Source organism: Equus przewalskii, chromosome 3, assembly GCF_037783145.1.
Source record: "Equus przewalskii isolate Varuska chromosome 3, EquPr2, whole genome shotgun sequence".
NCBI classification, from domain to species: domain Eukaryota; kingdom Metazoa; phylum Chordata; class Mammalia; order Perissodactyla; family Equidae; genus Equus; species Equus przewalskii.
The window spans coordinates 57,857,279-57,873,905 of record NC_091833.1 but is presented as its reverse complement, the minus strand read 5'-3'; the positions used below and the strand labels follow the sequence as shown (position 1 = coordinate 57,873,905).

Genomic DNA, 16,627 nt, shown 5'->3' with positions numbered 1-16,627 from the left:
TCTTCTTTATTTGTAGATGAAGCCACAGGGCAGAACCCTGTGCTTATAGATAACATGCTAAGTTGTTAGACATTTATATGTGTGTGTCACCAAGAGCCTCTGAGGTGCTTGAAATTCTACCCAGGCTCATACTAGTTGACAAAATCAGACAAAGTTTTGGTACCATATATGTTCTACCACTGTTTCTTTGTTTTTCTTTGCTTCCTTCCTCAGGCCATTTACTTCAGAGGCAAACTGCTTCTGAGCCTCTGGAGAACGGGAGGGTTTTAGCCCAGGGCTCCTCCTTCACCTACCAAGACGTCCTGGCTGGGCTGGTCGGGTACATGCCTGGTGGTCCTGGTGTGGCAGTGGATGAGTTCCAATTCTCCCTCACTGATGGCCTCCACATGGGCACAGGGAGGATGGAGATATACATAGAGCTACCTACAGGTGACACCCCCAACTTGGCTGTAAACCGAGGCCTCCAGCTCTCCGCAGGTACCACGGGAATGGAGGAGAGTATCCATGGTTCTCCTATCCTGTTCTTCTTTGTCAGTGTGCAGTACTTATTTCCATGTTAACTCTGTGGGAGGGACTTAAACTAGATGTTCGGAGCCCGAGGAGACTAGAGTTGGGGAGGACTGTTGTTTTAGGGACGCTAAGAGTTGTGAGTGACAAATGTGAATCTCTGAAATTCTTTGGACCAGATGCCTGTGACTGTGAATTTGAGAAAAGATTAGGAAGAGTTTATAGTATTTCCAGGGTCCTCAAAAATCTTAATTTATCCAGTTACTTATTAGTCTAGGTTTCTTAGAACATTGCCACTGCGCAACCAACCCTACAGAAACAAAGAAAAAAGAAATTGAGCACAATTTTCAAGGTACTTCTATTTTAAAAAAGGCATGGAGGGACCATTGAGAAGCCATCATGCACTGAAAGAGATTATGCAAATAATTGAGAATCATTAGATATGGTATTCTAGGGTCTAACACTCACAGTTTTGCCTATGTGTAAGCAACAGTGTAGGGCCTGTGACAAGTGTCAATCTTGGAGTCACTTTGCAGTACAGAGTTAGTAATTAGGGAGTGGGCCTTTTGCCCACAGAGCATCCACATCGCACTGGGGTTCTGTTTGTTTGTCTGTTCTTAGTTTCACATATATTTTGTGGTGAAAAAAATTTGGTATAGTGGTATTTTAAAATTTGGAGATTCCTAAAAGTCCCAGGTATTAGGTCTGGGGTTTACCTTTACCCTATTTACAAGCTTATAGGTTAGTCTGTTACTGTTTCATGGGTGCTGGTACAAGACAGGAGATTCTTCCATCAGAGACAAAGTACTTTGTTACTTACAGCATAGCAGGCAGCATTGCCGTCAGCAAGTTTGCATTGGTTCCCTCTGCCCTCCAAGTCTCATGGGGGTGATGCAGACGGCCCAGATGGATGCCTTCGTATGCAGTGGGATGCATTACAGAAGAGGAACACTGAGCTTGGGGAGCTCTCTGTGTTATAATCAGCAATAAGCAAGCCTGATCTTTGTCCCAGAGGAAGACATCACCTCTTCCCTCAAGGTTGTTCGCTGAGAGTGGTCCAGGGAAGGAGTGCTTAGGGGGCTTTGCACTGTTGACGTTGTCCAGTGGGAACAGGGACGCTCAGGGCCGGTAGTGAATTGCCACTCCAAATACCAGGATGTATTACACATGGATGACTGAGATCTACTTTACCAGAATTTACTATTTTTGATATGAGAAAATGGCTGGTAAGCACGAGACAAGGCCCTGAGAAGAGGTGTTTGCCAGTAGCTAGTACTTTGCCTCTACCCCAACATCTGTGTGGCCTTACAGGGTCCAGCACTCAGGTCTCCATGCTCTGTAATCCTCACCACATCCCCTGTCTTAAGCAACATTGATTTTGCCTGTTTGGTCTGAGATGGCAACCAGATACATTTGTGAGTTTATATGAAGCTGTTTTTTATGATTTGGTGATCCTCAAGGCAGTAAATAAATTAAGTCCAAGCAGGATTCATCATAGATCTAGGAGTTATTTACATCACAGAACTAGGAGTTATTAGATAGGTCTAGGTACTAATGATAGGTCACGGGAGGGAAGCAAGCATAAGGAGAGAATGAAAGTGGATCAGAAGAGAAAAGAGCTCAGATCTAAACCCAAGGGATGACTAGCAAATTGGGAAGTTGGGTCTATTTCGCTTGGAGAAATTAAAATTTGTTCAACGGGAAACAGAAGGTGAGGCACCTGGTACTTGCTTAGACCCAGGGAATGTGTGATAATTTAGCTTTCAGTCTCCTAAAATCATTTGTTAGCTTCCAGTCTCCTAAAATCATTTGACATCCTATTCAAAGGAAATGATGGGGAATGAACTATTCTCTCCCATTCTCTTCCAGGGTCTATAGCACGCATCACAGAACAGCACTTAAAAGTGATAGATACTGACTCAGATGATGGTCTGGTGATGTACATCATGAAGGAGGATCCTGGTGCCGGGCGCCTGCAGATGGTAAAGCATGACAGTCTGGAGCGAATCTCCGTTCAAGGCCCCATCCGAAGTTTCACCCAGGCTGACATTAGCCAAGGTCAGCCAGTTCTCTTGTGCTACCCAGACTTCCACGGACACCACCCACAGTAGTAAAATGGGAGTTAAATGCCTGGTAGCCTATGGCCGTAAACTGTGAACTCTTTGTTTTGAATAAGAGCTGTGTTAGAGCTTCATTTATTCTTTCTTGTCTCCACAATTTTTTGTTTTTAAAAAACTATCCGTCTTTGCTAAAATCTACCCATGCTTTGACATAGCAATGATGAAATTTGGGGCTGTTATGGAGGGAAAAAATCATTTTGACTTGCTATGATGCTGAAAAGTGTGTGTGAGAGAGAAAGGAAAAAGAAGTGAATTGGGATGGATTAAGGTGAAAATTATGTCTGCCTTAGGTGAACAATTTATATCTCTTTTCAGCTCCCCAAAGAGTACAAGTTAATGAACTAAGCAAAATGGAAGGGCATAAATCGGAGCTGCCTGGGGGAGATTACATAGCTCATCCCTCCTCCAGGAAATGCTGATGTAATGGAAAAGCATAAATGTTAAATGCTACATAGTTACTGTATGATGCTTTCAGTGGTAAAAATAAAAGGCGGGGAGGGAGTTACATATGGGGGAAAAAGTAATCCAGTGTCATGTGATGATGTGCAAATCCAGTTAGAGGTGGAAACATGCCCCCAAGGAGCAGAAATAAGGGTCCTGTCCATGCATAACACCTAAAATTGGTAGCAGCTGAATTCTCATTGGACCTGTCTGTACTTTAGTGAAAGGGATGGAATAGGCAAAGGGACAGTAATTCCTTAATTATTCTTTGCCTGATTGTCTCTTTTTAAAAGATGAGACCAAGTACCTCTTCCCAGATGTTTGGTTATATTTCATTGATAGACACCTGGAAGTGATGCTGTGGGTTAACAAAGATGTTAATACATTGCACTGCTCCCCTTGAATCCTTTGGACTTCTGTGTAGAGTTTTTGTATTTTGTTTATCTATTTATTTGTTGGTTGATTATATTTCACATTCCACAAATGATTTAAGGCTGTATGGGGAAATGGGAGTGATGAATTCTGGGAGAATGTAGGCCAAAGCTCTGTGTCCTCTTGGCCTGTGACATGGATATATTACAGGATCACACCAATGCTGTGGGTGCAGTCAGTTCACATTTTCCATGTGGGCAGTTTTGCTAATCTAGTTATTCCTTAGAATCCTGCACAAAAGCTGAGCCTTAACCATGAGCAGTGCTCCCTGGGATGATTTTATTATGAGGGGTCTTTGATTATGATGAACTCAATAGTGGGAGAGGAAAGGGAGGAAATGAAACTTTAGATTAAAATGTCAAAAGCACTGTCAACGTGAGGAAGGTATTAACTGATTCATTGGTGTGAATACCAATCAGATTTCCACCTCACACTTCAGAAGTAAGGGCAGAAAGCACTGATAGCAAATCTTGATTTTTTTTTTTTTTTGTCATTTTTACAGGCAAAGTAGAATACAGTCATGGAAAAGGAGAATCTGGAGGGAACTTTGCTTTTAAATTTGATGTGGTTGATGAAGAAGGCAACAAATTGACTGACCAGTCATTTTCCATCAATGTTTTGGGTAAGGGGGCATTGGTTTTCTGAAAATAACCAGCAGTTCTGAGCTTATGTGGTCTACACTGTGCTCACCTTGAGGCTAGAGCCTTTCCTTTACCCAGCTGGAATGAAAATCTGGAAATTATATACCCTCTGTTGTGCCGAGCTCTGGCTCCCTGGAGCACCCTCTGAGATACAGGCCTAAGAACTCTTCTGATCTTACCCCTGGGTGTCAGGTCTAGAATTGAAGAGAGGAGGCTGAAAAGATCCCATTCGCATCACTATTTCTGATATTTTCAGAAGACAAATCCCCACCAGTCATCACCACCAATAAAGGGCTGGTCTTAGATGAAAACTCAGTGAAGAAAATCACTACTCTGCAGCTCTCTGCCACTGACCAGGAGAGTGAGCCTGCAGAATTGATCTACAGAATCACCAGACAGCCCCAGCTGGGCCACCTGGAACTTGCAGCATCACCGGGTAAGACTGTCATCTCTTGCTTCATCAAACCGAAAGTTGGGATTTAGTAAATGTTGGGGGCAGCCGCTTCATGTGTGCACATAAACCTAGAATCTGCCTTTATTGGTATTTAGTTTCTGCATCATATTTTGATCACTATATACTGCCTTGCATTATACCTAACATACGGTAGATGCTGAATAATCACTTGCAGAAAGCTGAATGAAAAATTGCAATTTTATGTAAGCAATCTTGTCTTCATAACTAAATTGTCAATTCCTTTAGGGCAAACACTGCACTCTCTTCTTCCTCTGAAGCCTTTGAGTACCTGGCACGGTACAATGGACTGTGCTTAAAAATGCAGTTCAACAAATGGCAAGTGAGCTTGTGTATTGAGCAAGATTCCAGTTTAGCTGCTGCTGGGGGAAAAAAGATAAATAAGATACAATCTTCACCCTCCAGAACTCTCTACTAGGTGAGATAAGGAACCTCTGCAGATAACCATAACTCAGGGAAGAATATGGCAGGTGTTTTAAAAACTGTATAAACTGGATGTCATAGGAGTTCAAAAGTGGGAGAGGCTACATTGGGTTGGAAGGTGTACAGGGCATTTACAAGTGCCCTTGGAAGACAAAGTTTGGGCAGACAGAAATTGTGTTATTTCCAGAGATGGGAACATTAAAAATAAATAATGAGTGGGCCCATTTAGCTAAAGCATGTATTCAGAAAATAGTGGTAGATGGGCATCGTGGGTAGACTGAGATTTTAGGGGTGGTGGGGGGGGGGTCCTTCATATTTGGGATAAGTAATCACTATTTAATTCCATAGGCAATAGGGAGTCACTGCAGAATTTTGAGCAGGGAAAGGAAGTGAAATTCATCTAGCGTCCAACTGGATGAACTGAAAGAAGGAAAAAGGAGGCAGTGCTCAGGAAGTTTCACATTTAACCAGGTAGAAGGTGATGAGGCTTCACCTAGAGGGGCAGTAGTGGGAGAAGTAAAATGAGAATAATGTAAGAGGTAACACCTGGTACCTAGGAAGTCTTCAGTCAACAATAGTGGTGGGAGGAAGGAAGGAGGGAATTGCAGAGGGAGAGCCTGGAGAACCTGGCAGCTGAATAGATGTGAAGGACAAGAGATACTTGCTTACTAAACAATCTGAAAAGAAAATTGTCTTTATTTTGTGTCTCAGAGAGGCAGTGACAGCTTGCAGGGGATTTAGATCTTCATTGCTTTTCTTTGGATTTTAGGTTACAGATTCTTCAGTCATTCAACTAGGGAAACAGCAAAACAGGGGAAATACCTGCCCTGATGGTGCTCACTTTCTAATGCAGGGCGTCATTAAACAAACAGGCAAGCAACTATATCAGGTGTCAATGGTGATGAGTGTTGGGGAGAAACAAGGGCATTCCTGGGGTGCAGGGAGCAGGGATGTGAGGGAAAGCCTCCCTAATAATAAGATGACATTTGAGCAGAGATCTGAAGAAAGAAAGCTAGCCATGCTGATACATAAGGAAAGAGCTTTCTGGACAGAAGGATCAGCCAGGCACATCACGTTCCAGATGCAGCAAGGAGACCAGTGTGGCTGCAGCAGAGCGAGTGAGGGAGAGAGTGGTGGGGATGAGCTTGGAGAGGTGGAGGGTGATGAGTGGAGGAGGCGAGGGAGGCAGACCATGACTGGGTCCAGGGTGATAGTGGAGGAGGGAGTGTTGTGCTCTAATGGTGGGAGGGCGTGGGGAAGGATGGACAGATTGGCCAAAATTCCTAATGCAGATTAAAGCAGGTGGCCTGCCCTTTTGTCCTGAAGTTCCTGGGGACGCATGCAGATCAGCACTCCCAAGACCTTGGCTGCGTGAGATATTTGATAACTAATTCATGAGCTAATTGCTTCTGCCAGAATTCTGTCAGGCTGCTGATTGTATCTCTCCACAGATGAAAGGGCCGACTCTTGGCTGTTGTGTTAGGCAACTGCATCCACACTACACAGAGCTTTAAAAGGCTCTGAACTTCACACAAGGCACTGTCGTCTGCGACCTGCTGCTAAGTCCCAGCCTTCACTCTTCTCTGACCCAGGTGGTGTTGAGTCCTGTGTGAGGCTGCACCAGATTTGCCTTTCCTATTTTTATAGGCTCAGCCTTCGCTGGGCTTAAATTCTGGTTGCCAAGACTAGGCCAAAGCTGGTTAGGGAGCGACCCATCTGTGATCACACTTCTCCCCCCTCTTGGGAAAGTAGCCCCCCAAGATAGAAGGAGGGCCCCCCCCAACCTGGAACACCTCCTTCACCTGCCCTTTTGCACCAGGCTTGACTTCCTGATCCATGTTGTCTCCCGTCCCCACCAATTTTTCTCAATCCACCTGTTTCTAGTAACTCTAAGTAGACCAGATGTAAGGATCCAGTGCCCTCTATTATTCTTGAGGGCCCCTCCCCGTTGCTAATAGGCCAGGGCTTCCCTGCCCCTGCCTCACCACCAACCCCACTCTGGCCCTTTCTGTAGCATTTAACCAGCCTTCTCTCCTTCCCTGTCTTCTCTAAGTGAGAAAATATTCATGAATTTGATTCTTTTTACATGTCAAAGTTCTCCCTTCAGAGGAGGTACATATTGGTTACTTATCATCCTCTCTTAAGACAGCTGGCTCCAGCTTAGAGAAATGCAGCAGCACCTCACCCCGTTGTCTCAGTGGGCAAGGATGGCTCTACCAGGAGCTGGGGTTGGGCTGGGGCCTTTCTTTCTGAGAAGAGCAGAGCATCTTCTAGGCCAGTGTCTGTAGTGCAGGCACTAAGCTACTCTGAGACCACTGTCTCTCGGAATTGTCATTTGCCACCAGAGCTTGCAGACATCCTCTTGATGGTTGACTATGAAGTGGACTTATTCTCATGCTGTCTTCCTTGGTCAGCTGGATGTAACTGATTGTTCTCTTTAGATAGACAGAAAAGGTTGAGGATCCTCCTTTCTTCCCCTGAGGAGATATAGGGAGCCATATGCCCATGCAAACTGTGCAGGAGACTGACAAGAGCCTCCTGCCACTGAGGAGAGTCTAATGTGAGGGTCTAATTCCCGTGTGTGTGCCCTTTTCAATGTCGAGGAGCCGCACCCTTATGTCAGGGACCCTAAGACCCTATTTTTCTTGGAAAATCAAGTAAGGAGTTATATTATTATAATAGAAGCTATGCTGTTGGATAAAGAGACTCCAAGGTACGGTACCTTAAACAAAAATTTATTTTCCCTCACAGAAAAGTCCAGAGGCAGGTGACCCAGATGGCCTGAGGTGGCTCAGTGATCCTCACCATGAAGCTCCCATTTCTGGTCCAGCAACTACTGGAGCTGTTGTCAGCCCCTGGCCAGCAGTGGGGGAGACAAAGCCAGGAGAGCCCACATCCATTTCCTTTTTAGGAGTTTTACTAGAAGAACACACATCCCTTTTGATCACACTCTAGTGGCAAGAACATAGTCACACAAAGCTGTGAGGTGGCTGGGACATGCAGACGCTAACTAGGCATCCAATTCCTGAGCTAATAGTCAGGAGTTGTATTTTTTAAGTAGGGGAGGAGTAATATTAGAATATAGCAATCTCCAGCACAGCATTGGTTCTCGCCTTCACCAAACATTTACTGAGTAGCTGTTGCAAGAGAAACCTAAGGTTTTGGAAGTGGGAGACATGTAAACTGTCGACGAAAATAATCCATAGCCAATCTATAAATGAAAATTTGGGTGAGTTTATTCTGACCTTAAATCTGAGGATTATAACCCGGGGCCTTTCTTCCTGAAGGAAGAAAGGGCACCAAAGAAGTGAGGTGCACAGAGTGGTTATATGCCCCCAAAGAGGATGTTTCACATAGGATTGAAATGTCCCTTTTACAATAGTCGCAAGACTGCTCTGTCGGCACAGCAATTGATGGAAACAGCAGGTAGGTCTTCTGTCTCAGTGAACACAGCAGGGTGGCAGTCTGTTGTCTCCAGCTGAGTGGTCACAGGTGAGCTGGGTGGTCAAAGGTGAGTGCCGGCAATCAGTTCCTAGCCTAAGGAAAGATGCTTATCCCTAAGGAAATGCCAATGTAGGGGGAAGTTGCACCTTTATCTCAAGGGCCTTTGTTCTTGCCATAGGAAATGTCTAAGCAGATATACAACGCATGCTCAATAGCCACAGTCAGGCCCTTTTGGAAAAAACAAAGTCAGGCCAAATTAGGTTTATACCAAATGTCTTCCTCATATACTCCAATATATCCTATTGCTTTCCATTTTTATTTGTCAAAACACATATGTACAAATATGTTTCAGTAGCTGTGACAGCAACATGAGAGAAGACAATGGGAGCCTAGGGAGAGTGAGTTCCACCTAAGAGAGGGGTCCAGGTGAGTCAGGAAAGACTCCCCAGAGGTGATGCTTTAGCAAAGGTGTTCTTTGCTTTCCCCTGTATCTCAACCTCTCTCAGCATTGTGACACTAACCAAAATAAGATGCAGCCATTGGCTTAATTTGGGATTGCTGTAACAAAGTACCACAGACTGCACAGCTTAAACCACAAAAATTTATTGTCTCACAGATCTGGGGGCTGGAAGTGCGAGATCATGGTGTCGGTAAGGTTGGTTCCTTCTGAGTGAGGGATCTGTTCTGGGCCTCTCTCCTTGGCTTATAGATGGCCATTGTCATGTTCACACGGCATTCTTCCTGTATGTGTATGTCTGCGTCAAAATAAGGACATTAGTCATATTGGATTAGGGCCCACCATAATGACCTCATCTTAACTAATTGCATCTGTAGTCATCTTATTTCTAAATAAGGTCGCATTGAGAGGTACTGAGGGTTAGGACTTCAACATATGAATTGAAAGGCTGGGGGGAACAATTCAACCCATAACAGGAGGCTTTCAAGAAAATCGGAAGCAGGAAATCTGAGAGTCTCCTACAGCATGAGCTTGAGGTGGGACACAGGTGGCATAGAACCAGCCACAGCTGTGCTGAAAGCAGGAAGGCTGAGGCCATCGCCTAACCTCCTATTAGGAAGGCAGTTTCTTTAAAGATGCTTTATTCCCGCACCACTTCCCTGACCTGGACTGAACTTTCTCTAACATGCTGGCCCTCCAGGGGAATTGGAAAAACTGGCAGGGTTACTGTGGGTCTCTGTGATTTAGCCAGCAGATTGGTGACTGAAAACACCTTCAATGGGTTTAAAAGCCTTTAAGATTTTTCAAACAGAAACTACCACTGTGACAGCCAGTAGAGACAACATGTTATTAGGAACATCATCTTGCTGGCAAGTGAGTAGCTGAAATCTTCTAATACCCAATTAGCAAAGGCTAAAATTTAGGGAAAAAAAAGTATTATAGAGATAGAAAATCTGTATTCAGTAGGACCTCTTAGATATTGATTATAGTAGGTGAACTAAATTCATTCACCAAATATGTTTTGAGTACTTACTGAGTGCCAGACACTCCTGAGGGTGCACATTGATGAAGAAACAACAAAAATCTTATCGTCTTGAAGCTTATGTTCTACATGTAGCTTGTTACCCTCTGGCACTTAATTATGGATATCACTTAAATGATAGAATTAAATTCCCCATCAAAATCAATATTTAAGACAAGAAAAAGGTTGTAGCCAATAAAGTATTCTAGAAGAAACAACTCAATTCAAAAATATTATGATGTGATATTTCAGATCTATGAGTTGTTCTGTGATTCTTTACTACCTTTCTATATTTTTCACATTTTCTTTAATAAGTATGTATTACTTTTATACTGAAAAAAATTAAAGGATAAGGGTGAAAGCCAAGAGAGTCCTTGTCTAGCCTGACAAGGCTAGGTGAATTTTACAAAACACACTCCTAGCAGGCATAAACCCTGGAGTTAAACAGCCTTGAGTTCCAGTCCAGCCCTGACCTCTTCTTAGCTGTGTGACCTTGGATAGGCCACATTGTGTTTCTAATTTTATTCCCATGTCATAATCTATAAAAATGGAGATAATAAGCCAACCTGCCAGAGTTGTTAAAAGATAAAACTTGATATATATATATAAGCAAGCCTGAAATAGTATTCTGCACATGGTAGGTGCTCAACGTTTGCAAGATTGAATTGGGAAAGGCCCACTAAGCAAGCCTCGAGCTCTCATGCTCTGGAAATGGAATATGGAAAGTAGTGCTCCACTCTGGAAAATAATTTGGCAGTTTCCTAAAAAGTTAAGCATATACCTAACATGTATTCCAGCCATTCCACTCTTAGAAATTTACCCAAGAAGAGTGAAAACTTATGTCCTTACAAAGACTTGTAATGACCATAGCAGCTTTATTTGCAATAGCCCAAAACTGGAAGTACCCTACGTGTCCATCAACAGGTGAATGGATAAACAAACTAGGATATATCCACACAATGGAATACTACTCACAATAAAAAGGAATGCGCTATTAATACATGTTACAATATGGGTGAATCTCAAAATTATTATACTAAGTGAAAGAAACCATGCATGAAATAGTATATGGTGTATGATTCTACTTATAAAAATTTAGAGAAAATGCCAAGTAATCTATAGTGACAACAAACAAGTCACTTTTACTTTGGGATAGGGTAGGGGGTGGGAAAGGAAAGGACAGAAGGGTTATAGTGTCCGTTGGAAACTTTTGGGATGATGAATATGTTCACTATTTTGATTGAGGTGATGGTTTCATGGATGTGCCAAAGCATATGTGAAATTGTACATTTTAAACATGTGCAATTTATTATATGTCATTTCCTCTTAATAAAAAATGTTTCACAAAAGATCAATCCCAAAGCTGCCTTCCCAAGGAAGGAAAAAATCTATCACCTTCTTTAATAGGTCTGAAACTCACATAGAGGGAACAGTGAATTAGGTGACCAGCTGATTGTGAGATTCCAGACAAGTACTTCCCCACGAGCTGTTAAGATGGATTCACAGCAAGGGAAGAGATTTAAATTTCTCCGTGCAGCCAGTCTGAAGTTATTAAATTTTTAAAGAAATGGTATGGATTTCTGTCCAGAGCCACAAGACAAAGCAATAAGACGGGGCTGCATTTCTTGCCTGTCAAGAGCTGATGTAGCAAGCACAGAGATATAAAATGCCTCATCAAAAAATTAATGCCACAATATTCAGGAGGCTATTGTATCTGGGTGACAAATTTCAGATGATAAAGAGAGATGCAAATGTAAACCATGCAGGTTGATTTTTTTAAAAAAAGATAAAGCAGTTATATTGATGTCACAGTTAAAAAATAAAAGAGTCCAAGTAGAATCTTTTTGTTTTTTTACAGAAAAGCTGAACTGGTTTTGCCAGGATTAACAATGACAAATAGTAAATCCCAGGGAGCAGCAAATGAATTTCAGGACCAAACCAAAGGACTAGATTAAATGGATTAATACCCCAACACTCAGAATCAGAAAGAAGGAATTTGTACTGAGGAACTGAAAGATGTAATTTTGTTTCAGTCTTGGCTGGCACCAGGGGATGAGTCCCAGAGGCCCTGAGAAAGAAACAAGAATTCTGGGCTGTTTTGCTAAATGTTGTTGGACGTTTAAAAACATAGAAATGTTATTCATTTGTGGGATCCCTTAGCAGTATTTAAAATCACTTTAGATTTTTTTTTTTTTTACTTTGAGAATGACTGAAAAACATCTGACGTTTTCTCTATATCGTGTTATTAAAGGATACTGGTTTTCTAGGTCATTTGAGAGTTGAAATAGAATGATTGCTCAAACCCCAAAGTCAGGCAGTAAGATTTGTTACTGCCAGCCTGGCTAAAGTGGTATAGGAAAAGCCAGAATCATAGACCTGAGAGTTGAAAGGGACCTTGAAGAGTAACCAATGAAATTAGGGACACCAGGCATGACTCACCAATCACAGAAACAAGACCATGTTTAGCCAAGCCCTGTGACTCCAACGTTTAAAAGCTAAACCATCACACAATATTAAAAATTAGGGCAGGTTTTCAAAAAGGACGATGAGGCAATGGGGGAATATAAAACTTAAGAGAGAGTTCAGAGACTAAAGCAATGGCTCTGCCTTTCACAGATTTCACCTGCATATATAAACCCCAAGAGAAAGGAGAGTAATATTTATTGAGCACCTGCTGTTGGCTTGGCACACAGCAGCCTAAATAGTTATGTTAACATGTTCTCCCACAGAGCATATGCTGTTGTAGGAAATAAAAAATACACAACTCTTAACACAAGGTCTTAGAGAAAAGCACATAAATGCTGTAAGAAAAGTACAAAGGATTTTATCTGGTGAGAGTATGACGTTTCCCTAGCCTTAGAATTATGGCTAGCATTTTGATATCCTTTCCCTGTTTCTCTCTATCTCTTTTGCTAGGTATCCAGATTAGTTCCTTTACTCAAGCTGACCTGACTTCACGTAACGTTCAGTATATCCATTCCAGTGAGGCTGAGAAACATTCAGATGCCTTCAGCTTTACGCTGTCTGATGGAGTCAATGAGGTGGGTAAGGAATTCGGCTCCCTCCTTGAGTGGATGTTGATTCGGCGCACTCTTCTTTGAATGGAGTGTGCAGAGTGACTGTGCTATGAGACCTTCATTTTCCTCTGCTCTTGGCCAGGCATAGAGGTGACCTCCGACAGCCCCTGGGGCTCTTGCCAAAGAGAACTCACTTGTGGTCTCCTGGTCAGTCAGTCACAGGAGGAATGGTGTGAAAGGGAAAGTAGAGAGCACCTACCTTTTACTTGGGTGGGTGCTGGGAGCAGGTGTCCCACCTGTGCTTTCTGCCATTCCAGGTGACTCAGACTTTCCATATCACTCTTCGCCCTGTGGATGATTCACTGCCCGTTGTACACAACTTGGGGATGCGGGTACAGGAGGGGGTGAGGAAGACCATCACAGAGTTTGAGCTCAAGGCTGTGGATGCAGACACAGAGGTAAGAACGCTCCCCTGGCTTCTTTGGCTGAATGAGAGTCTGATCTAGTGGCATCTGTTGCTTTGCGATTGTGCATCCTGAGGGTAGAGCAGAGTGGTGAGGTTAGTGCAAGCATCCTTGAGGGAGTAAAAACCAGAAGATACCACAGCCTTCTGGAAAAGAGAAACTAAGACATTTGAGATCAAAGTGTTTTTAAACCCTTTCTGAAACTCCAAATACATTCATCCTCTCCCTTGATTACGTGTAATAATCCTTGGACATACTGATTTTTGATTCATAGAAAATTAAGTAGATGACATTTTATCCAATGTTTTTATTATTCACTGTAAGAGTGAACAAGGATTTTCTGCACTTATACACATTTCCCTCCATTTTCCCTCCTCCATCTAGACCTCTCTGGATGACAACTGATGATTACAATGTGAGCATCCTTAAAGAACTAGGCTTTACACTGTAAAACAGGGCATGTAGAGACTAAACTCTTATTCTCTTTCATGATGCTTTCAGATTGAAGTAGCTAAGATGTTGGCATGACTTAGCTCCTGTGAAAGAGCACCACAGCACTTATTAATTAGTTCTCTGTATACCCTTCCCCATGCCAGCACTTATTCATTTATTCCTTCTGTCAGCAAATATTTATTGCTAAGTGCCAGGCTCTGCTCTAGATGCCAAAGACAGAGCTGTGAATGAAATGGATAAAGTTCCAGCCTTTGGTTAAGGCGACAGACAATAAAGAAAGAAAGAACATAGAATATCATGTCAAATATGATAAGTTCCATAAACAAAAATAAAACGAGGTAGAGGAGATAAAGATGGATGGATGTGCTGTTTTAGAAAGAGTGGTCAGGGAAGCTCTCTCTGAGAAGCTGACATTTGGGCAGAGATATCAGGAAGTGGAAGAGCAAGCCATACAGTTATCTGGAAGAATCACTCTCTGAGCAGAAGAATCAGAAGTGTAAAGGCCCTGTGGTCAAGTGTGCTTGGAACCTTTGAGTTGCAATGGTCAAAGGCCAAGGGGCTGGAACTCAGTGAACAAGCAGGAGAGGAGAAGAATGAGGCCAGAGAGGACCCCTGGGGCCGGGTCACAGAGAGCCTTGTTGGCCCAGGTCAGGCCTTTGCATTTTATTCTAAGCTGGTGGGTAATAACTGGAAGGTCTTCAGTGGGTTTTCTACCTCTGTTTTTCCTTCTACATGTCATTTTAGAAACAGCAATTAGAAATGGGAAATTACCTTCTGTTCCGATACATGTGGGATTCTGTACATAAGAGTTTTAGAAAAGTGAAAGGAAGTGGATGGAAAAGAAATGAATGGTTTTAAAAGGTCTAGTTGCTATCATCCTGGTAGAGGTTAAAAATTCAGGTTTTCCCCTATGACGTTTAAAGGACAAATTTAAATGTCTTAGTCTTACAACTGAAGGCAGTAGAATATAAGTTCAGTTGTAGTAACCAATATAATTTCTCTCCTTAGCTCTATTTTTAGTATCTATAAATCCTAGAAAGTGCAATCCTTATTTCATAAATGCCTTTACATTTGGCTGCCCTTGACCACCTATTGGCCATCATTCACACATCTGGTTTCCCTTCTCCTCTCACTTTTTACCTCCCTGACAGGCTGAGTCTGTCACATTCACCATTGTGCAGCCGCCACGCCATGGCACCATTGAGCACACCACCAGTGGGCAGCGTTTCCAGCACACCTCCACCTTCACCATGGAAGACGTCTACCAGAACCTGGTCAGCTACAGCCATGATGGCAGCAACTCCCTCAAAGACTGGTTCACCTTCACCGTCACTGATGGGACAAATTCCTTCTTTATTATTGAGGAAGGAGGAAAAGAGGTGAGGGCAAAGACATTTGAAAAAGAGGGAGGCATAGCAAAGCGTGCCAGAGGTTGTCTGGAGGCAGAACATGGCATTTTTAGGCCGAGGTTAGCATTGTTTGAGTTCTTGTTCTGTCACTTACTAATTGGCCTTGGGCAAGTTACTTAACGTCTCTAAACCACAGCTTTTCATCTATAAAATGGGTACAATAATCACCACCAGCTTCAATTAGCCTAAGGATCAAAGGAGGTAATCCCCATAAAGTGCTTAACACTGTTGGCTATTAGTGAGCACTCCCAGTAACGGGGGATAGTTACTGTTTTATGACCACTGTTGTTTCTCCTTTCCTCTTCTCCCATTCTTTACTCCTTTAATTTTTCTTTCATCTGGTTTTTCAGTAATATCATATGGTTCTAGATTGTTCTCTTTCATATGTCCCCTCAGCCAGCCAGAGTTTCTCAGTGTCATGAAGAATAACAGTGGTTAAGAGTATGGCTTTTGCATCCAAAAGACATTGATTTAAATTCTAGCTCTGTCACTTACTAGCTGAGTGTCTTTGTAAGTCATTTAACCTTTCTAAGCCTTAACCTTCCTTATCTGTAAATCGGGGATATCTACTGTCATAATCTATGTCAAGCACTTAGCCCAGTCCCTTAGCTAGGAAACATCCCATGAACTGTGGCTGTAATCATCATCATGGCTGTCATTTTAGCACCAACTTGTGAAACAGGTAAAGATGCTTTTCTCCCGGGGCTAAGCAGCTGTCAAGCTTTACTTAAGAGAATTGCTCCCTTCTAACATCCAGGTATCCAGAAGAAACTTTAAGATAGCCCCTCCACGACCTGCGCTGCCATTTTTACGCATTCTTTCATTCCTTGGCCAGGTCTCCTGCGGTCCCATAACCCTCCCCTACCTGCTGACAGATAGGCCCATGGACACTCCCATATCTCACGCACCGTGTCTGACTCGGCAGAAGCCGTTTCGGTGAGCGGCGTGGTTGCACCCTACTTTATTTCCAGGATTGCAAAGGGTCAGCTTCTCAGTCCTCCAGATTTCCTTCCCTTCTTTGATGATGAATGAAAGTGATTCCTTTCTTGGAAGAAAGATCCTCCTGCATCCTTTAGAGACAAATAGCCCATGAGAAGGTCATTCTCAGTTGGCCGAAGTGTCGGTGGGATGGCTCTGGGGATTTCCCTGCCATTTCAATGTCTGCACTGCATCACCCCTGGCAGGTCATTGCTTTTATTTTTCCTCTCCAAGACTGTAGCTGCTCCCCAGTCAGTTTGACTTTCAGAAGAGAAAACAGATTTCAGGATGAATCAGCAAGAGGGCTACCTCTCTGATAAGCACAAAAGGTCACAGCAGGTCTCCAGA

The 16,627-nt window shown here is 42.9% G+C and overlaps 1 protein-coding gene and 1 long non-coding RNA gene across 6 annotated transcripts in view; one reads left to right on the top strand and one right to left on the bottom strand.

Annotated features, from left to right (window-relative positions):
- Positions 1–16,627, top strand: part of FRAS1 (Fraser extracellular matrix complex subunit 1) — a 426,477-nt gene that overhangs the window by 344,397 nt on the left and 65,453 nt on the right. For 4 of the 5 annotated variants that reach the window (XR_011538148.1, XM_070612755.1, XM_070612753.1 and 1 more), the window contains 7 exons: positions 214–477; positions 2,377–2,565; positions 4,003–4,122; positions 4,398–4,577; positions 12,875–12,999; positions 13,293–13,433; positions 15,044–15,271. Coding sequence is in view for 4 of the 5 variants with exons in the window: in XM_070612755.1 (XP_070468856.1) it covers positions 214–477; positions 2,377–2,565; positions 4,003–4,122; positions 4,398–4,577; positions 12,875–12,999; positions 13,293–13,433; positions 15,044–15,271 (1,247 nt within the window). In the remaining variant the exon portion in view is untranslated. The remainder of the gene's footprint in view (positions 1–213; positions 478–2,376; positions 2,566–4,002; positions 4,123–4,397; positions 4,578–12,874; positions 13,000–13,292; positions 13,434–15,043; positions 15,272–16,627) is intronic. The other variant, XM_070612754.1, reaches the window with a different exon arrangement.
- LOC139082297 (uncharacterized) lies at positions 9,070–16,552 on the bottom strand. Its single transcript, XR_011538157.1, has 3 exons — positions 16,210–16,552; positions 13,235–13,510; positions 9,070–9,235 (listed from the first exon to the last, which is right to left on the bottom strand). It is a non-coding gene; the product is annotated as an uncharacterized lncRNA (long non-coding RNA).